Source organism: Rhagoletis zephyria, unplaced genomic scaffold, assembly GCF_001687245.7.
Source record: "Rhagoletis zephyria isolate East Lansing unplaced genomic scaffold, Rhagoletis_zephyria_1.1 Rzeph_scaffold_00882, whole genome shotgun sequence".
Taxonomy (NCBI): domain Eukaryota; kingdom Metazoa; phylum Arthropoda; class Insecta; order Diptera; family Tephritidae; genus Rhagoletis; species Rhagoletis zephyria.
In genome coordinates, this window is record NW_016157966.1 from 99,625 (window position 1) to 122,385 (window position 22,761).

At 35.6% G+C, this 22,761-nt stretch overlaps 1 protein-coding gene across 1 annotated transcript in view; it reads right to left on the reverse strand.

Annotated features, from left to right (window-relative positions):
- ed (hemicentin protein echinoid) overlaps window positions 1-19,048 on the reverse strand; it is a 104,096-nt gene extending 85,048 nt beyond the window's left edge. Inside the window, exons 1-2 of the mRNA XM_017614687.1 lie at window positions 18,904-19,048; window positions 15,615-15,811 (exon numbers count right to left, since the gene is read on the reverse strand). Coding sequence (XP_017470176.1) covers window positions 15,615-15,811; window positions 18,904-18,953 — 247 coding nt within the window. The 5' untranslated portion in view covers window positions 18,954-19,048. The remainder of the gene's footprint in view (window positions 1-15,614; window positions 15,812-18,903) is intronic.
- Window positions 19,049-22,761: the final 3,713 nt, after the last annotated feature.

The window sequence follows — 22,761 nt, forward strand, 5'->3', positions numbered from 1 at the left end:
CACCCAGCCGGCCAGTCATTAGAATATCTGGCACATCAACGCTTCAGTGCCTGTAAGTATGCTACGGAATACAAGAACATGACAACAACAAGAGATAGGACAGAGAGAAGAAAATATTGGTCGTAAGCACGACAACAACAAACAACCAAACAACACTGAGTGGCTGTAGCATGAAAATGGGCTGTGCGGCTGCTAGCTAGCCATATCGACATGGCCAAAAAAAAGGGAAAAATGGAAAAACAAGAAAAATAGTAACAAGAGCAGCAGCTTAGAATGCATGTTATCCTGCGGTAACCGCAGCTTGTTATTGGCATATTATTGGCGGTATAAGTGGTGCGCTCATACACACACACACACACACACGCGCGCAAACACAAATACTCAGCATAGAGCAAATGCCTGCATATGCTGGGCTTTAACCTTCAATACAAGCATCTTATAAATATTTATTTCTTATCTAGCATTTTATCAGTATTTATCCACAGTTAGGCCAAGTGCTAGTGATGGTATTTGCAAGAAAATATTTCGAAAAGCATTCTACTTAAGCAGAAATATGTATGAAAATATACATATAGATATAGTTATATGTAAGTAATAGTAGTAGTGCCCCGAAACGCTAACCGGATTTAACATGTATCAAGGTTTATGTGTCTGTACATTAGATATGCCCATCGGATTTTTCTTCACTCTGCAATAAAGTGAAAGCGTTTGCCTTAGTAAAAGCATATTCTGATATGTAAGGGAGTCCATCGAACGCCTTTGCAGTACGTGAATGTATTATTTTATTTTTGTTGCTCTAATGCTTCTTTATAATAAATTTTTTAGCGCTTCAGCGATTACGGTTTAATACCACTTTATGGGCTACACACACCGTACCTGGACTCAGACTTAAAGCTAAGGCAGTCATTTTCATATATGTTGAGTTGTGAATGTGGCTCGATAAGACCTAAATTACAACAATAATAAAGAGTAAATAAAGATGTACAAACATTAGGTTCCTACACCACAAACTACAGCCGAAGCTAGCACTTTGAAAGAATTTCTCCTAAGAAGCTCAGCGTCTGGACACTCTGAAATTCTTTAAAGTTTCGACGGATTACTACGTTTCTGAAATGACTCCGATTCGCTCTTTCTCAACATACATTCCAACAAGGGAGCAGTAAACTTTCCATGGAGAATCTGAAGCTTAATGGAAGGGTCTTGTGCTATGAGCTCTACATCAACATCAAGTGTAGATTTCTGGAGAGCTTTTCACACAGAGACTAATGCAACATCAATAAGAAAGGTTAGCATCTATTCCGATTCGCAAGCAGCAATCTCGGCCGTGAGTTCATTTATAGTGTGAATTCATCAGGGTGTGCATGACTATCTCCTCGATTGAAGAGGTAAACTTGGAACGATATCCTGAAAAAAAGTGGTTGGGATTGCCATATGTGGTTTACTATAGGAGAGGTAGCCTCATGTTAGCAAAGCGAACGATGGGCATACGAAGTTAAAGGGCCTTCTGATACAGGGTAGCTCGGGGTCAGTTAAAGCAGTTGAACTTTAAGTACCTCCCCTGCCTTCAAAGTGATATAAATAAAAAAGATAAAAATATGAAGTTTTAAAGTTTATTTAGAAAAGAGTTGTGTGTGGTTCCTAAATATATAGCTCCCTATATTATATGAGTGTTTTTTCGCATAATAAACTATTTTAATTTTAATGTCAATCTAAATCTATATATTCATTTTAATCTTAATCTAAATCTTAACATTAAGCCTAAAGTTAATCTTATTATTAACCTTCATCTTATTTTTAATGCTAACCTTAACCTTAATCCTAATCTTAATCTTAACCTTAATCCTAATCTTAATCTTTATCTTAATTTTAATTTTAATCTTAATTTTAATCCTCATCTAATCTTAAGCCTAACCTAATCTTAATATTAATCTTTATATTTTTCTTAATCCTAATCTTAACCTTGTTCTTAATCTTAATCCTTTATATTTATCTTTATCTTTATATTAATCTTAACCTTAATCCTATTCTTAATCTTAATCTAAATCTTAATCCTAATCTTAATCTCAATCCTAATCTTTATCGTAACCTTAATCCTAATCTTAAACTTTATCTTAATCTTAACCTTAATGCTAATCTTAATCCTAATCTTAATTTCAATCTTAATGTGAATATTAATCTTAATTTTAATCTTAATCTAAATCTTAGCCTTAAGCCTAACCTTAATATTAACCTTCATTCATAATATTAACCTTCATGTCATTCTTAATCCTAATCTTAATCTTAATCCTAATCTTATATTTATCTTAATCTTAACCTTAATTCTAATCTTAATCTCAATTTAAATCCTCATCTCAATCCTACTGTTAATCCTAATTTTAATCTTAACCCTAATTCTTATCTTAATCGTAGTCTTAATCTCAATCTTAGTCTTAATTCTAATCTCAATCTTAGTTTTAATCTCAACCGCAATATTAACCGTAATCTTAATCCTAACCCTAATTTAAGTTTTAATCTCAATCTTAGCCTTAACTCTGATCTTAATCTTAATCTTAATTCTAATCTCAATCCTAATTTAAATCTTAATCTAAATCTTATCATGCCTAGACACCCTGCCATTCCCTCTCCTCTTCTGCCGCGTTTTACTTTCATTAAAGTGTGGAATTATAGGTCAACGATTGTTTTGCATTTTCGTAACATCGATGCTTGCATTTACACTCAACCGAGCGCAAAGAGGTTTCACTTCAAAAACTTTGGAAGCGTTTTTTTGCTTCTTCAAAAATTTTGTCATTTCTTAAAGGGAGCTTCTAGGACATAATGTTTTTGTGTACGAAATAATGCAAAATTTAATTAAGAAGAATAAGCACAATCGCTGTTAACAAAAAATATACCATACAGCAACAAATTAGCATGAACTTCTAATGTCTTCCCATTAAGACCATTGCCCTCGGTGTGGCAACTTCCAGTGAATATTTAAGTACGCATTTCCTTGACCAGCAAATTAATGAGCACTCAGCGTCAAGGCTTATCCGCTTTGAATAATGTTCGGCCGGTAATAGGTCATTAAAATTTGTCACCGCCCTGTCAGCAGCAGAAGCACTCACACAAACCTGCTTGCATACAGACAAACAAACAAACATAAATATTTATTTGCGTATTTTTATTGTTGCAAAGGCAAACAATGTAACAAGTTGCCACAGAATTTAACCGCAAGCTTTAACCGATTACGTAGCAAGCGAGAGAGTAAATGTCAAAGTCGTCATCAACAGCCAGCCGAACAGCAGGAAGGAGAGGGTCCCAAAGCTGTCTCAACCAAAGTTAATGGCTGCATAAGAACCGCAAAAGTGATACAAAAGTGTGAGTCGGGCGGTGGGTGTGTGTGTGTGTGTGTGCGTTTGTGCGCCAAATCAAATAAAACTTTCAATTTGGCGTTAATAAACTGCCGGAAATTCGGCTTAGGCGGATGTTCAGAACTAAGCAGAGGCCGCGGTGGGGGGGAGGAGGAGTGATGGCATGCCGTGCTGGAGCGAGTGACTAGCTTTTAGTTGGCTATTAACCGGCATTCCTTTATTAGGCATGAAAATCCTACGCTAATCTAGACACTAATTTATTGCTTTGTACTTTAATGATATTTCGGCTGCAGGCAACGCCACTACCTTCATCTCGCTGTAGCTTCCGCGCACAGAGATCGTTGCCAGACAGCCAAATACAACGCTGTGCTGCTCGCTCCCCTTGGCTGTGTTTTTTTGTTTTTGTTTTTTGTATTTTGCTCTTCGGTTTTGCCAACAATCTCCTGGCTTCATATTCTACCAATTTTCATCTGTCAACCTCTCCTAAATTTGTTTCTAGCTGAGCTAAGCCATTTGGAAGCCGCTAAAATGCTTATTTGTTTGTGGTTTTATTGGGAATGCATCACACAGTTGTGGGTGAGACCTTTGTCATTTGCCATTTGGTGTGTGTGTGTGTGTGTGTGTGATAAAGTTTTTGCCTAATCCTAGTAATAGAGATAAGAGCAAGTGTGATTCTTGAAGCCATAAAACCTTTACCTTACGCTTGCACATATTTGTGCGTTTGCTTTTCGTTTACTGCCTTCCCCTTTGAGTGGAAAATAGTACAGACGAATGTACATACATATATGCTTTAACTAAAAGGTGAGCTTGTCACTTTTTCTATATCCTGAGTTGATAAATTGTTGCGAGTTTGTAATAAGGTTGTGGCTCCAACTTTTGCTTTACTTCTACTTTTTCGTAATTTAATGCATTTTCACTTGCCCCAGCATAGTTGCAACAGATTCCATGATTAATTTTTTCTTAGAGATTTTCTTCATTACAAAATTTTCAAAGCAAAATGTGTCATCAAAACCTCTTCTTCTTCTACCTTCTTCTACGACACAATATGGAACTTGTTACATATCCCACAGACATTTAATTAGTAAGGTCCACTAACAATCGAAAGATGCGAGTAAAGTAAAACCTCACCACAACCTTTTGTGGCTAACAGTAATGGCATTGAGCAGCGCTGTGCGTATGTGCATGTCTGCTTTCGGTTGACCCATTAATGTCAAACGATATAATTTTAACACATAATATTTAAGCCTTAAATGTTTAAAGCCATCTGTGAGGGAAGAGCGATGTGACCATAGTGCGGAGCAAAGGATGCAAAAACGGATTGTTGAACGAAATTGATACGCATAACTACAAAGTGACAGACTTCAATTACGCAAAATATTTATACAAACATTTACGAATGCATGTGAGGAGTGTGTGAGTGTGCTTTTGCATTGTGCAGCACTCGCTGTAAACACAGACAGAAATGTAAGGACTTTTACACTCAATATAATATGTAATTTCATAAAGCATATGTTGAATGACAGGCGGTTAAATAAGGATTCAATTGTCTCTAGCCATATACATACATATATTGATATACATATGTAGACATGTAGATGTATTGTGTAACTAGCGTCACACATACAACCCTGTTGGAAAATGAGGAGTGCTTCCACTTGCAAATAAAACATTCAGACATTCCTTATCACTACTCATGGAAACTCGAAAGAAGTTTTAAAATTAACATTTTTGGCTTTTCGCTTTTTGCAGAAGACGTGAGTAAAGCTTTCGCTTGGAAATAAATTTAAAGCATTGCTTATCGCATCTGGTGGAGACTAAAAAGAAGCAATTAATATTTACCGCATCGCTGAGGAATATTTAAATCAATTAAAGTTCTCTGAAATGTTTCATAGGAAGCTTTGTGAAAGAATGCCGCATTCATTTTATGATTAGCTTAGTAAAATTTTTCGCTAGACTTTCTGCATACAGCGATGACGAATACTTCCTCTCAAAAAAATGAATTGTCCAATAATGATCCTTTACTCCACGAAATGCTTTCGTACTGCATGACGGATAATTTTGTTGGCCACTGGCTACGTCTCACTTCTGGCCACATAACAGCGGCACACATTAAAGGCAAATAAAGAAGAAAGAAAAAAAGTTAAAACTAAAACTGTGAACTAGACATATACTCGTTTAGCTGTTTAGCTTAACTAGTTCTTCTCCATCCATTTTCCATGCTAGCACGCTATTCGGCCATTTTATTTATTTATTTTTTTTTTAACTTCAGTTCGAATTTAGCGACCTCAAAATTCCCGGTAAACCTGAATCCATGTGAATATACGAATTCTTTAAACTGTGCACACAAAATGGTTATCAAATATCACTGTGCTGTGATCTCAGAACCAGAAGCGGCGACGCCACAGCTGATATTTATGAGAAAAGCAATTATTCGAATTTTAGTTCCGTATTTGACAATTCAAAGACAGATGTCGCTAATCGCATAAGCTGTTCGAAATTGTCGAAGTGGTAGGCCGTCGCCGCACAGTAGCCTGAGCGTGGGAGAGAGTCAAAATTTCGAAACGTCTCGAAATAGTCAACTAAGTAGTTAGCTTTAGTCTAGACAGGACTATTAACACGATCTAAGACTTTTTCCTAAGCAGAATGGAATTGTATGAATCGTATTTTTAGGTAAAAATTCTAATGGGAATTTCACGGACTTAACACTGGCCAAGTTCGATATACGTTTTCATCCTTTTTTCAGTCCTTTTAGAGTTGACAACATTTATAAGCTTTAAAGTAATTTCAATTACTTTATGGAGAGTGTAACTACTTTACGCCAACGAGCGCCAATGAGCTATAAATAAAGTTCTATAGTAGAACCCCCTTTTGGGCGTCAATCTGACCGCGCATTTAGCAGACAGTTTTTCCATAACTAAGTCAAGGCCGCGGGACTCTGAACTTACTTCTACTCACTCAAGTATGTGTAAAGCCTTCTTTGTGACATTCCACCATACCTCAGTTCCATAATTTAAGATCGGTAGCACTAATGCATCAGGACAGGCGGAATTTACAATCTAACGAAATATATCCTTTTATATACCTAGATATGAAGAGCGTTGCTGGCATTTCTCACTTTTGCGGTCTTTCAACTAAGAAGTTAGAAGTCGATTCTAGTCACCCTCAGGTAGGGTGAGCTTTTGCCGAATGAAAAACCATCCGCAAAACACAGTTACCTCTTACTAAATTATATTTACATTGCCCTAGACATACATATGTAATTGATGATGCTTCAGTGAAAATATTATATATTTCTTCCACGTGATAGTGCAAGGAAAGGAAGGCCAAGCTTAAAGGCAACTGCTTCTATTTAAGCGAGCAGTTAGTTTCTGCAATGACGTTTGCAGCCGGTGAAGTTTTTGGTCTTAGTAAAGCCCTAATAAATATTGTACAGCCAACATAACCCAAGATAATTTGTCCTAATTCTGCTAAACGCTCCAACTCGTACAAATATATGGCAACAAATATAGATATTAATTTTGTATTCGCACATACATTTCTATGTACTATTTGCTCAGAGCTCAAGTACAGCTCATAAGACTTTAGTACAAATTGTTATCCGCAACAAAAGCTAACTCAAAAGATAAGAGTAAAGCAGCAGAGTAAATGGCGAGGCAAAGAGATACGACTGAGGTTGAAAGCAGCAATCTGCTAGACAAACAGATAGGAATAGGGACAGTTGAAGCCAAGCAGCTGCTACATTGCCGGCAGAGTAAACTTCACACGTTGTAACGCGTGCAAATGTGTGCGTACAAAAATACATTTCTATGTGATAGCAGATAGTTAACTGAGGAAATACCAGCTTCCTTTTTCAACTGAATTGTATAATTGCCACAAACAGATATCAGGTGGCACAAACCGGACTGATTGCCTTGCCTTACCTTGGCTTCGTTTGGCTTGTCTGGTTGGATAATACAAAAACAATAGGAAAAGGATATTTGTCCGACATTTGTATATGTGCGTGTGTGTGTGTGTGTGTGGAGCTTAGTAGTCTCAAAAGCACAAGCACAAGACCCCCACGCAAAAGGGGGGTGAATGGGTGCGAAAGAAGAGTTCTTATGAAGCAGCGCCAAGCAACAACAGCCCAACTGAGGCAGGTTACCTCTGCTTGCATAGATATCTCCTTTTGTAATGCAACTCGCCCACTATCAGCCGCACAGCGTAGCAGCTCAATCTGCAGAGAAACTACAATTATTTGTAATTTGCGCCAGGGTGCGACGCGTCGATGTGGGGGTAAAACTGACAGCACAGGCAGATAACAAAGCGAGAGTGGCAACGAAATCAAAAAAGTAGGCAAACTGAATGAAGGAACGACAGAAAGTAGAGTGTGGGCGGCTTTAAAGGAAGAAGGGCCAAGAAAATAGAGGAGGGCTTGATGTTACAGAAAACTGCTGCACACATTTACTCAAATGCTTTCGGGTGCGGCCAACTAAAACGCCAGCGTTGAGGGTGTAAAGGTTGTAGAAAGGTAAGGAAGAGGTAAGGTGTTGTAAAATTATATTTGACCCTTTGCATTTGTGGTACTTAACCCCTGATGTTTACACATGTTAGAAAAATTAAATATTGCGGTTACATACTTCGTAATTTAATTTCTGAATTTTTTGTGTGTTTATTTTTATGCGTAGGAGGGCAACACGCTTAGCCTGTGAGTAGAATGAATCTGCAATTATTTAAATTATCAAAAAACAAGAATAATAATTCTTGCTGCCTTCTTCTGCTCACTCACTCATTTCAGTGGCTTGTTTTGTGTAATCACTCACTTTAAGTTCCCCATAATTTTCAGTGGGCTGCAGTTGGAGGCATTAAAAGGCCGTATGCTTGGGTTTTCCTGGCTTTTTGTAGCAATTAAAATACTCGTTGGATTTAATTGTTAGGATCTACATACACACACATATATAAGTAGTGGCTGGCGAGCGAATAAATAGTTGTTGGACGCACGGGAATTAGTAAAATGAGGGAAAAGGACTGGCAAAAAAAAGGTTTATTAAAGTCTGCTGGGAAAATAATTTTAAAGTAAATAAGTTATGTGCCTATTTCCATATTTTTGTTTCGAATGGTAAGCCTTAAATTGTACTTTACTAAATGCATTAATTCAAAACTTTTTTCCCTTTAAAAATTTCATTAAAAACCTCCTAAAAACTTCGAAACCTAAGCTTTTAATATGTTCGACAATATTTTCTCCATTCTACCACTTCAAAAGCAAATAATTTCCAATTTAGTCCTCCCATTTCATTAAATCAATTTGCATTCAAGTTAAATTGGCTTAAAGTTTTCAAAACAAATTTACTTATCAAACAAAAGTTTGACGAAATCAAAAATATTTGCTTTCAGCCGCACGACAACAAACGAGGTGCTTCGCTCTCCTCCGCCCGCCTTACCCCAGGCACTCGCTCACACAAACACACAAATTGAGAAAGGCAGCAAATTTTGTCTGGCGACCAAGCTTAAAAGCTTAATAGCTTACATAGTATGCAGAGTCGTAAATAACTAGTAACAACGGCAAATATGTACGTACGTATGTATGTACATGACAACATGCAAACGACAAATATGAAAGCAAAAACAACAGCAGCAAAATGTAACATTCATTGCTTCGAAATAAATTATTTAATTACACCTTCTGGTTGAGTGACCACCACCAGCGACACACAATGCGCCTCTGTCCTTGTTTTATTGCCTCGAACTTGTTATTGTTGTGATTAATCGCTTTAAGACACACACCCTCGAAAAATGTTGGGTATCGTTTGTAACTTAAACAACAGCAACAACAACAACAACAACAACAGCAACAGCAATAAGCTGTTTATATAAGCGTAGGTAATTGTTTATAATGTGATTGTTTGCAGGCGACATTTTAGGTGCGACATTGTGCAGAGGCGCAACTCGGCGGAAAGGAGGTAAATGTGGGGGGGGGGGGCTCATTGCGGCGCAAAAGGTGCGAAAGGGAGGTGTTGTGGATAATTTGAACATTTTGGGGTAAATTTCGGTGAATGGCAATTTCGGTGTAATGACACTTTGCAGCTTGAAAGCGACACTCTGAGTTAAATGCCTTCCGACAGTGGATCAGTGAAGGAAATTGATTAATTTATAAGGAAGGTAGGTTAAGTGATTTAAATGTTGCACAGACAGATGAAGAAATATGTTAAATGTATGTAGGGGAGGTATTTAATTAATTTTGAATTTTAAAAAGAAGGTCTTATGCTGGTCCTATTAGTAAAGCGTATGTAGTCTGTGAAATAGCTAATTAGCAAAGGTCAGTATACGCCTCTCACTGCTCACCTGCTATGTAATTGACCAATTAAGAGACATATTCACCTACATACACGGATCAATAATTATATTAATGCATTTTTGTTGTTATTCGAAGCCCAAAGTACTAACATTATTATTCTAACTAAAAACTAAATGAGCTATGATTAAAAAGTATTTGCCATGAGCTCGTTCCAAGTGAATGCTTAGAAATATAGTTCGCAAAAATTGTGTGGAAATGTATGCACATAAGTATTTATGTAAAATTTACACTAGACTGGGTCGAACGCTTATTTGGTCCGGAATTTTGAGTCATAAAAATATTTGTCTTTGACAAGCCTTAAAAATGGTCTAACGTTTTTTTTCAGAATTTTTTTTATTCATAACCCGATCTTAAACTATTACATAAAAATTTACATTATTTCCTTTAACATCATATTAACCTAATTTACCTCTTCCGACCAGTCAACTCAAAATCTGTTTTGGTTCTTAAAATATTAAGCATTTTGCCAGGTTATGAATTTTTACATTATTCGAAAGAAATGGCAAGCTTAAAACTTAGACAGACGGCAGCGTTGATCCGGATAAACTAGTTAATTTTGAATTAGCTGCAATTGTTCCGGATAATGACATTAATTTTGTAAATTAATGCGGATCAGGGTGCATTTTCGATAAACACACTAATCAAAATGGTCCGCAGTTGTCTAATGTGAATAAAAAATAAACGAAGAAATAATTATGTAAGCAAAGAAAGCAAGCGAGTTTGCGTAGAGAGAGCTACGTACTATAGTTCGGTCGGACCCTAGGTACGATCACCGTTACGAACAATTTAAAAAATTAAATATTTAAATTTTATTTTTTTGTTTTTATTTTGCCCTGTTTTATTTTATTTGTTTTCACATTAATAATTTATTTTATTAAAAAGTCCACAAAATATGAAAAGGAACTAACAATTATTTTTTAATATTTTTGATGAGATCTACTATGCCGTTAATTCGTATTAACACTGCCATCTGTCTATGGTATTAGTCAAAATTTTTGGAGCTATATATATGAAATACACTTACCAAAATAAATACATCCATATTTATGATTCGATTACAACTATTTTCGACAGAAAATTTATCGAAAACCTGCTACTAAATGTAGAGAATACTTCATCTTAACTGATATTTATTACGGGACTTTGTTTTTAAATACATCAAAACTGAATTTTTAGCTTTAAAAATCTGTTGCAAGTGGAGTGTATCAACTATTACTAACTGGTAACACTGGAATCATTTTACTATATTGAAAGCTATACGAAGTGATGGAGAAAAGTAAAATTTTACTGTTTCTAAAACGTGAGCAATTGAAATTTTCTATGACCTATTCTATATAAACTTTTTTTCCATATGAAGAACGACCCGGCCTAATGAATACCTTTTTTTTTAGATACGGATATTTGCAATTATATGTATATACATACATATGGAAATTTGCATTTGCATTTAAAAGCTAATTCATCGATGCATTAAAGCTCTGCGCATTAGATGCGTGGTTGCGAGGCAAAGCGTGCATAGCGCCAACTAAACACAACAACAATAACAGCGGCGTTGAACGGGTGGAATATAGTAATTTTACACATATTTGTTTCAACATTTTTCGCATTTAATGGCTGGTTTAATATTTAGTTGACCCATTTGTTTTTATTCTACAGTAGCTGACCGCTGTTGGGCACCACATGCAAAAGCAATTAAATAACAGGCATATAATTTTCATATATTTTCACAGAATTAATCGCGCTTTTAGCGTACAAAATTTAAATATTACCGGACGGTTGATTCTTCCTCCCGTTCACTTGCATGCACACAAATTTCCAATTTCGCGAATGCAGTGAAAGTTTTGAATGCAATTTTTGAATGGCATGTTTTGGTCACATTGGCACATATGTACATATGTATGTATGCTGCATGTGTGAGATGTATGCATGTATATGATTTTTGGTATTGCATGCGGTTATTAGTGTTAAGGGTCACAGTTTGGCATCATATTCGTAGCTCAAATTTAATTATGAGTTGGAGCTGTGTGGTAATCAACTCAGCGGTTAGTTAGGAATACAGAACGGGAAAAATTTGGAAATTAAATTTCATGTAAATACGTTCGCGAGCTTTATTTTTTGACTGGCGAATATTTTTTTTCGATTCGCCAGTCTTACAAGGCAATTCTGACTAGGATAGCATAGAGCCTTTTATAAGAAAAATGAAAACAGATGACAAGATAGTTTGAAAAAAAGCTGACAGTCGCAATGGCCCTATAAACAATGCACGGGCATGCCATTCGATATATTCGCGTTCGAGTCTTTTTTTTTTAACGACAAAATATTTTTTAAATCGTTTAGTTTTAAGAAAGTTATTTAAAATTTTTCGCTTTTAAATGAATTAGTTTTTCGTTTCTAAGTTTAATTTTCTTTAAATTTTAAGATTCTATTATTTTTCGGCAACAATAAATGTAGTAAATACCTACAGTTATTCCAATTTAAGTTTTATTTAATAACCGGCCTGAAGCTCTAAAAAGGAATAATTTTTTTTAATTCATTTAATTTTTAAAAACTTGTTTTTTTAAGTTTTTATTTCAATTATATTTTCTTGTAATTTTTAGATTTTATCGCTTTAAAAAGAAAAATATATTTTTTTATTCCAATTAATTTTTATGATATTTTCTTGTTAACTTTATTTTAATATTTTTTACTTTAAATTCCTTTTAGTTTTTAGAATTTGTTTAAAAATAAAAATATTTTTTTTTTTATTTTATTTAATTTTTAAATATTATTTTCTTTGATTATTTTTTTAGATTTTATTGTTTTCAAAAGATTCTTTTTTAATTTCATTTATTATTTTAATATTGTTATTTTTTGCTTTATTTTCATTTTCTATTTTACTAGTTTTTATTGTTTCGTATAGAAAAAATATAATCATCGAAATTGATTCATTCATAAAAGAAATATTCATTAAAAATTATCTAACACGCGATCCTCAAACTCTTCATAAACGCGTCATCAACAAACCAGCAAACATTACTCACATTTAATAATAGAATACAGAATTTTCCCTTAGTAACCAACCCACTCTCATACACTTTTAATTCAGACTAAATGAATGATTTGAATGCCAATTGCGCGTATTGCGCCGAGCACAACGTTCAGTTGTCATTCGCATCGAGGTGAAAAATTGTTAACACCCACCCACAATCATTTTGCTTGCGCTATAAATAACCAAATAAAATAATAACAGTGATTCGTTGGTGATAAAATGGCATATTTAATACGTCAGCAGGTGACAACTTTCGTTGCTTCAAAAAGTGTGGGGTAACCCAGCAGGAAAAATAGGTATCAACTGTATTAACCTTTAAGTATGGACATATTTTTTCGTAACATTAACGTTAGCATGTGGTCTCACATATTCCACATCTTCGGGAACATATTGACAGCAATTCCCAGCAAAATTGATGAACAAAGACTATGAAGGTGACAAATTGGTCATAAATGGAAAAATTTAATGTTGAATACAGCTTTATTGTAATGAACCAAAAAATGTTATCGAGATAAACACACATAGCAATTTCAGATCCTTTGAATACAACTAGCAGATAACAAGGTAAAAAAGGTCATCTATTCTCTTAGATTAGTTGTAAAAGTGCGCCAAGAATTATGCAAAATAATGCGCTATATAACTTATGTTTTACAGTTATTTCACTCTCTAACCATAATTCTCAACCGGCTTATGCTGTAAGTCTCCTAAAATAGCCAAAATGAAAGCTACACATTTTCAAATGAACGGACTCATGCTGTCAATTTAGAGAAAATACGAGATTACTAAAGCAGAATATCCGTATTTTTAAGCTTTGTAAGTCGCAGTCGCTTCTTTAAACCTTAGTAAACTGGATGCAGAAATCTGATGAGAAGTTATGGTGATCTCAGAAATGGCATATGTATGTAAATTATCGTTTTCTTTCCATAATAATTTACATTAGAAACGGCACAAACCGCAGAAAAGAATAACCTTCCCTTAATATTAGCTTGGAATTCTATCTTCTGGCTAGGCTCGAGCTCTTAAGTTATTAATTTCTAAATGCTTAGTTGGTCTCTGCTAAGTATTCGATGGTATTGGCTATAAGAGTTGCTGATGGGACAAAAATACCTCATCTTCTTACACAAAGACAAACCATCATAAACTAATGAAGCAGTTTCTTTAAAAGATAATATTCTTGTACCGCAAGCAAAATCTTAAATATAAACTGCATCGAAAACAAATTCTTCAATTTTTATGAGGTTATCTACTAAATTAAGATAAAAGAAAAAAAAAGTGCGCTGATCTGGCACCAAACCGGGCACCTACCTATCACTGGCAGCTTACCGCTCTACCAGTGATGCCCTCCTTGAGCTTTTCCTACCAAAATTGGTAGCACATTTTTCACTTGGTTTGTTGGTAGTTTGAAAGAAGTTTTGTTAACTTTTATTCAAACCAAGAACTGAGAACACATTTTCGTAATTTCATGCAATTAAAATGGTAAAAAGAGTAAGCGAGAAAGCTTGCTTTCTCGTTATCTGCACATTTCTGAAACTAGTCTTAGGACAACTATGCTGTGAAATGTTTGGCGTCTTTTTACTTAGAAGTTAGCTTCGGATTACGATTATACTTATTTTTTGTCCTTTAGAAAGAATTGGAATACTATATATATTTTGGAACGCTTGTCAAAACTCGTTGCGTAGAATGAGAAGTTACATTAAAGATGGCTCAAAGTCTAAACCGATTTTTTCTCTACGAGATCTTTCAGTCTACCGAGTAAGGAGCGCGATATATTCAGGCGGCCGGCAAAATTTTTCATGAATTTTCATTAAGTCGCATTGGATTTAAAGATAAGGGTGTAAATAAAAGCAGTAGTAGCTTAAAATGCACAGCTTCACGCTTGCTAGGTTCTGAACTCATGTGGTAGGGATTTGGTAGAATAAAAATTCCGAGTGGCTACATTGAGCTCGACCTATGTACATATTGGGTTACGGAAGTTGTCATGCTGACACTATTCTGTATATTAATTTCTATCGCCTGTCGTACGGAATCAAGAAGAAATTCTTCTAAATAAATTTATCCCACGTTTTAACCCAAGTTACCTTTCGAATTAGTGCTTGCAAAGTGGATGGCGACTAGCTTAATATTTCCTACATGGCGCACAACTGCCTGTAAGAAAAGGTAAGGTGGAGTCCATTGGTATAAGAGAAGTAAAACAAGTCATCGCGACCTTGAGAGGTAATTATGGACTATACCGTCAATCGTAATAATTGAACATTTAACTTTAATTTGGGAGGCAAGTAGAATGCATGAAAACGAGCACGAATAGCGATTTCTGATGACATGACCGAAAAAAGGGTGCCCAAATGAAATAAATGTGGGGCGACAATGCAAGTGCCAGAAGCGCGTTTGTAGTCAGTGAAAAAATAAAAAATTATTTACGTTCTCATTTAGGAGTGTAGCTCTCGAAAATACTTTAGTTATAATCATGTTCAGTTGGATAAAGCGTGTGCGTGCAATAAATTACGCACTTACGCGAGCACTTACAACACCTATTAGTCAAACAGGGCAACTGCGGGGTATAATTTAAAAAAAGGCCGCTAGTTTTGTGCATAAATATAGATAGTTAGACTGACGGGGAGTTACGTAAGAAAGTAACGAATGGTGAAAAAAAATCATAGAAGTAAGTGGGTATCTATATATGTACATATGTAAGTAATCAAGGCATACACCCCTAAATAAGAAATCAAGGCAACGTGATTGCCGAATGTCAATTCCTGCACGCTCGCTTTCGTTTTTTTTATTTTGAAGCCAAAAATTCATTTCGTTTATCAACCAAAATGAAAAGGATAAACACGGATAAATATACATACAGTATATAGCTACAAAAAAAAAAAGTGCAAGTAAAATCAATGTTCCGTTTTTCACTCACAGTTAACATTTAAAGTTGCGGTTGCCTCTAACCGTTGTCCGTCGTTCATTGCACGATTCCGTACGACACACTTGTATTTGGCGCCATCGTCCTCGCGACGCGGTTGCAGCGTCAATGTTGCATTTGTGGGCTGATCCTTTGAGCCGCCCGTGCGGACGGCAGCCTGTAGCGGAGTATTGGTACCCTCGCGATACCAACTGCACCGGAGCAACAAAAAGCGTTGAAGCAAATGCAGCGCAGATGCGGTCGGTCGGTGGCGCAAGGACATGAAAAAAGAAAGAGAAAAAAATAATGAGAAGAAGAGAAAACTACAAGTAGATAGCAGTACATGGAAAAATTAAATCAAGTACAATAATATTGTATATACATATAGTATGTACGTATGGATGTATCAGTGCATGTATTTAAGTCAGCGTGGCACGAAAAACGTTGGCTGTTAATTTGTGTTCACTTTGAGTTTGGCTTTTTTTTTCTGGGCCTTCGGTCCGTGATTATTTCCTACTCGTTAGCTGCTTGCGCTTTTATTCGCCAGCATTTGCTTTTTTTTTTTGTTTGCGCGCACTTCTTCCCGATTCCGTGTGTAATGCTTTTTTGTTGATATTATTTTTCGCTTTTACTTTCTTTTTGACTTTGTTTTGTTGCTGGCGCTGGTTTTTTGGCAGCCAACCACAATGAACTGTGTCGTAAATATTTGAGGATTGCAAGACAAGACTGTAGTCGATGGCACATGCTAGTGCACATACACATACATACATACACATACATACATACAATATACATATACACATAAGTACATATGAACATGCTTTTTGGCAGTTAATGCAGTGTGGGGCATTAAGAAGTTTTATACGAATTTATTTCTTGCACTCTCTGTTGGAAATAATAGTAAATTTGCGAGCGCGACTAACACGAACACGAGATAAAATTAAAAGCACTGATGCGGATGGAAATAAAGAAAAAAAAAAAACAAACACAACAGAAACATTAAAGAACAGAAAAAAGGCACGAATGACAAGGGGATTAGATGAAACTCTATGCAAACAGCAATAAAATAGAAAAATGTTGGCAAACAAACGAAACTGGGCCAATCATTTGCATCTAATTAAAAAATAGTTGCGCTGATAGCTGATAGCAAATCAGGGTTCGGATTTTTGTCTTAGAGTATTAATAAATTTCGCAATTAAGGCTTAAGCGAACAAGTTATTTGTGTGCTTGTGAAAGCGAAAATTGAGAGGAAAAAAAGAAAAAAATGCACGAGTACCAGGTATTCATGAAACTGGATCTGCATAAATCTGTTTGCGGCTTGGCAAAGCTTTAAGGGATTTATTTACATATATAAATAGGTTAGGTTAGACACTAAGTGTTAATTTCATTTAATTTTATTCATTTCGTGGGGCGCAGTAGACGAATTTTTCATAAACACTTCAGCAATAGTTGGGAATTTTCTTAAAGGATTTTCGCGACCCGCCGAAATGATCCCGAACTAGTCCCAAAATTGTCTTGAAGTGGTTATGAAAAAGTGGTGAACTTGTCCTGACATGATCTCGAACAAAGTTTGAATTGATCCCGAAATGGTCTCTCACTAGGCCCAAAATGAACCCAAACTAGCCATGAAAATGTTACTAAATAGCGCTTGAATTAGTCTCGAAATGGTCCAGAAAAATTTGTGTGTCTTACCCAGTCCCGACATGGTCCTGCACAAGTCCCCAAAATTAACTAAAAAAACCAAAAATGGGAAAAATCTATTCATTTTCAATCGTATAAATTGTTTATACTGACTTTTCCTAAATTTTCAAAATCAAAAGTTATCAAAATACATTTTGTGGGATGCACTTTTCGGCATGTGACAACGTTCAAAAAAAAATATATATATATATAAATAAAAAATCGTAAAAAGTTGAAAACAAAATCTGTACGATATACCGTAGAAAGCTGTCAAAGGTTTAATCGCATAGGAGTTACAATAGGAATTTATGGACTGCACTTAAGCGCCGATTTTCGAAGTTATTCGGGGTAGATTTTTCCATATTAAATTTTTAACAGCTCAGCCCAGATTTTATCGAAACTCCCGAAGAAGTTTCTTGGAGAACATCAGCAGAACTTCATTCATTTTGAGAATAAAGCGCATTTCCAGTCACATAGTATGGATTAGCTGCAGTGGCTGTCCTAAGAAAATCTATTGGGCAATAAACCAGTGAACAAAAAATTAATTATCGAGTGAGCCACTCACGAACCTGTCAAACTCACCTGGCCTAATCAGCTTACCAGGAGAACTAACCTAAAACCTTTTCTATAGTACCTTAAATATTTTCCACTACCTTTGCGTAATTCGCCTAGTTGTTGGAATTTTCTATTATCACGGTTGCATTATTTCAAGCAAAATAGTGCTCATTTATTTGCTATCAATCTTTTAATCTCCCATTGTGCATACTGTAAAAAAAAAAAATCGATCGTAAGTTTTAAATACATTTCTTTTAGCCTTAAATTTTCGCTTAATGCTCGCTAAGTACGTATTTATGTATGTATGCAATTCAAGCCATTTTAAATTCTTCCAAGACTCCAATACATTTTCACTTAACCACTTTAACGTGGCAACGAAACCTGTGAGCAGGTAAAGTGGCGTTAAATTATTTAAACTTAAGAAATTAAGTGAGTTGTGCGCAAGAGCAATGAACGTAAATACGTTTATATGTGTATGTATGTATGTATGTGTGCACATTTAGCTCGTTAGCCTGCTTGTAATGATTACCCACTTCGAGCGTTGCGCTCACCGTTGGTCCTACACTTGAGCGCTCAATTGCACCTCTTCAACGCGGATTAAGGACATTTGCATTTGGTGCTACTTAAAAAAAGTAAAGGGAATCAACACACACACTCACATACATGAATAGCTACACATGAATGAGTGAATCAACTAGGCAGCCAGCCTGGCAACCTGTCAGCCGTCAGTCGGTTAGTAGCCTGCATTTAATGGCAGTGAAAATCCTTTTAAAAAATTTCGTAACCACTGACAGAGGTGGCAGCAGCGCCGGCGTTCCGGGATAAGGTATTCAATTTAAATAAATTTAATTTTAAATTAATACGGTATTATTGCCGCCCACAACGCGTCGCTGTGTCCATTTTTGTGCTACTTCGTATGCGGATATCACACCACGACGCTCAGCCAATTGCTGCGTTCGTTGCTGGGCAGCGTGGGCAGAGACATTCTGCTATTAGCTCTTTACAAACTTACAAAAAAAAAACAAAAAAAAAAATCAAGCTCTATGTATGTATGTATTTATGTACTTACGTTATCGTTGGATCAGGCGAACCGCCAATACTGCTGCACGTCAGCTCCATTTTCACATCCTCGGTGGCGACGGCTATGTTGCCGGGCGAGATGACGGGCGGATGTGGTGGTGTGAGGACGGTTAAGTTGTAAAACTCTTGATGGACATCGGCGCCCGTACCTTTCGCCTTGATGCGACATTCGAAGCGGCCATTGTCGCGATTGTATGAGGCGTTTTTAATTTGCAAATCGTAAATGCCACGCTCCGGACGGTAATCGGGTCTGGAATGAGAAAAAGTGGAAAAGGAATTGTAAAAAAGTTCTACGAAAAATGTAGATAACTGTTTAAACGAAAAAAAAAGCAATTACAAAAAATATTTCAGTAGTGGAAAAAGGGTGAAATATTGCAACAGATAGCAAGGAAAAAAAGAGAAAATACAAACAACTCGATGTGTACTCGTATTGAAGGAATGAAGAAATTAAGCGCAAAAAGTTGTGATTACACAAATTAAAAATGTTTGAAAGCAAAGAGTGTGAGGCGCTAGCAAAAAATTGCCTATACAGGCAGATTACAAAATTGAATTAAATGTAATTAAAAGAAATCTGTACGCGCACACACACGCGCAATCTTTTATGTAAACAAGCAACTTTTTTTCATCGATTTTTTTTGGGACACTTTTTGATTTCGCAGCTTAAGCGGATTAAACTGCGCGACGTTGATGCTATAGCAAATAATAAAGATAAACAAAAATTACAAATAACAATTTTGCACATGAAAGGATTTGTTTGGAAATTATTACGTACGAAACACTTTTGTTGACAAAAATTATTTATCAGAAGTTTAAGTCCAAAAAAGAAACGCACAACCATAACACAATGCGAGGCCCTCATTTGAATTTTTTAGCGTTATCGATATCGGTAGTCGACATCGTTATCGACTATTCTATTGTATCTTTATTGGTTATTGATATCGATATCGGTTAATGATATCGCAATCGTTGTGGACATTTTTTTATTTCGCTGCAGTAACTGCTATTGTTTTTATAGTTATCGTTATTGCTATCGATGACGCCTTCTATGCATATTTCAGCATTTTTGTAAAGCTTTATATTGCTAATTATTATAAAAATTTTTTTTTTTAATTATGAAAAAATTAAACGGCCTATCACCTTGGACATAGCTATCGACCTTAATCGATTCCTGAACTAAATCCAGCGCGAAGGAAAATTGTATTTTTCGATATTTTTCTTATGGTGAATAATAAGTTATCGATAATGTTGGAGTAATCGGCTATAGCATCGATTAGGTAGTCAGACTATCTTAACAAATAGTGCTATTGAACTCCAAATTCAGTCTATGGGCTCCCAATTTCGGATTATGACACCACATCACAAAGCGAGGCTTTCACTTTAATTTTAGTTATCGGTAATCGACATCGTTATCGACTATTTATATCTTTATCGGTTATTGATGTCGTTATCGGTTCATGACATCGCTATCGCTGTTGAAATTTTTTTGTTATCGCTATCGCTGACGCCTTCAAGGCATATTTGAGCATTTTTGTAAAGCTTTATATTGTTAATTATTATCGATAAACTTTTTGAAATAATTATCGAAAAAGATTAAGCGGCCTATCACCTTTGACATACCTATCGGTCTTAATCGATTCCTGAACTAAATCCAATGCGAAGGAAATTTGTATTTTATCGATATTTTTCTTATGGTAAACAATAAGTTATCGATAACGTTGAAGTAATCGGCTATAGCATCGATTAGGTAGTCAGACTATCAACCCTAATAACTTAGTTGGTTTTTAGTGATTTTAGCAGATTTTTACGTTGGTTACTCTCAACTTTTCAGATAGAAATCTAACAATTCACACAAATATTGCAAAATTTAGTGAAACACTCTCCCATAGTCGTTTCCCCTTAAACAGCTGGAAGCACTCTGTGTGTCTAGACTCTAGACAAATTCAAAAGCTTATTCACCAATTTACTATTTTATTCTTTCACTCCTTGCACCACCCTCACAACACCTCATCGCCAGGCATCTCATCAACATAATTTTTCAAGCGCATAAGTTTGTGCTAAACTTTTTGAAGATTAACATTTTGGCTTGCTATTCGCAAAGAAAGTTAAATTAACGACCTGCGCTACAATGACGCTGGTAATGATTATAAAAAGCGCTTTTTGTTGTCGCTGGGGTGCGCTAAGCGCGCCAAGAAAAGTTTTGGCAACTTTGCACTTAAAAGTTTTTTTATACAAAATGTCAACCTCTACTCTTGCGGTTATGACAGTTTATGTGACAAATAATATTTACACTAATGGAGGGGGGAGGGATGTGGGATAGGTTGAGCCGTCAAATAGCAGTAAAATTCTAAAGCTTTCGCTTTCTAAAAGTTTTATTTTTTTTTTCAACAGCTTCTGATATTCCATGCTCTGCTGCTTTTGACCCTAAAATAATTTATTATGTTAATAGTAGTGGGTCGTCCAGCAACATTTTTCATTTATGAGGCAAACCTGCCAGCTGCTTTCTTCGTTCACCAGCATCATCGTGTTTTTTTTTGCATATACCTGCTACTGAATCATGGACCTACCTACCGCCTCGCGCTCTCTATTCTTTTGTTATTCACTCTGTCCTTTCAATCAGCTCTTGTATTTTTCGTCTCTTGCTTTCATTCATAGACTGCTGTTGCGTTAAATTTTACAGATTTTATTGATGAAGCTAAACGGCAAAGTGGGCTATTTGTAGCGTAAATCACAGCTGCGCGCTACAAAGTACTTTGCCCTCTTCGTTCTGCTTCCCACATAGAATAAAAATGTCCATATCAACTTGTTCGATTATGAAAGAAATTCTTCGTTGTTTAATGAATGAACACTTCGCTTTCTTACAATTGGAAATCCTTACCAGTTATAGCACAATGACACCCACGTTTTTTTTTTAGTTTCTTAGCAACATGTTGCTAAGCGCCTGCTGCAAACTCATCAGATACAAACATAATGAAGAAAAGGGACGTTCGCCTACATATTTCATCTCTATTTTTAATTGCTTCTGTTCAGTTTCGGTAGAGAATGGTAACCATTTGCAATTTCACTGAATTATTTTGCTGCTTTTAAATTTTTCAATAAGGGTTTCTTTTACTCATACTACTCCGCTTTCCAATAAAGAAGAGGAAAAGAAGCAAAGTTGAAGGACATGAATTAATTACTGCGCGTTTCCGTGATATAATAGGAAAGAAACAAAAATATCGAAATAAGCAGAATTCAAAGTAAAGAACTGATTTTTTTCTTTTAATAACTGTGCTACTATAAATAAATACTTAGCATAGAAATGGAGTGTTATTATGCAATTGAAGAGAAGAATCCACGATTTCGGCCATTATGAATATTATTTTCTTTAACCGCTTTGCAAAAGTATCCCGCTTTTGTTACCAACAAAGACGTCAAGATCGAACCACTAGATAAACTGTTTTTTTTCTTTGTTGCCGTTGCTTGGCACTCCCAACGGGTTGAGAATATGCTGTATTTTGGGGCTCGTCTGAATCGAACGGGGAAGCAGCCTGCGTTTTGCGAATGCGAATGTGTACATGGGCAGAGAGTCCACTCTAATATTGTTGAAATGGCCCATAGTCTTTCTAATCAGAGTGCGGACAATAACGGGCTTTTAGCTTCAGGCGCTAAACCTTTAAGTAATACATTAAGCAAATTGATGGGCCTTACAGAAATATTGCTAAAACTCTTATAAGCAACCTAAAACTAATTTTAGATTCTTCCAGAGAAAGCGAAGGCTCTGGAAACATTAAAAATTGTGCAAATAAAGGAATTATTTTATTTTATTTTATTTTGTTTTATTTTATTTTATTTTATTTTATTTTATTTT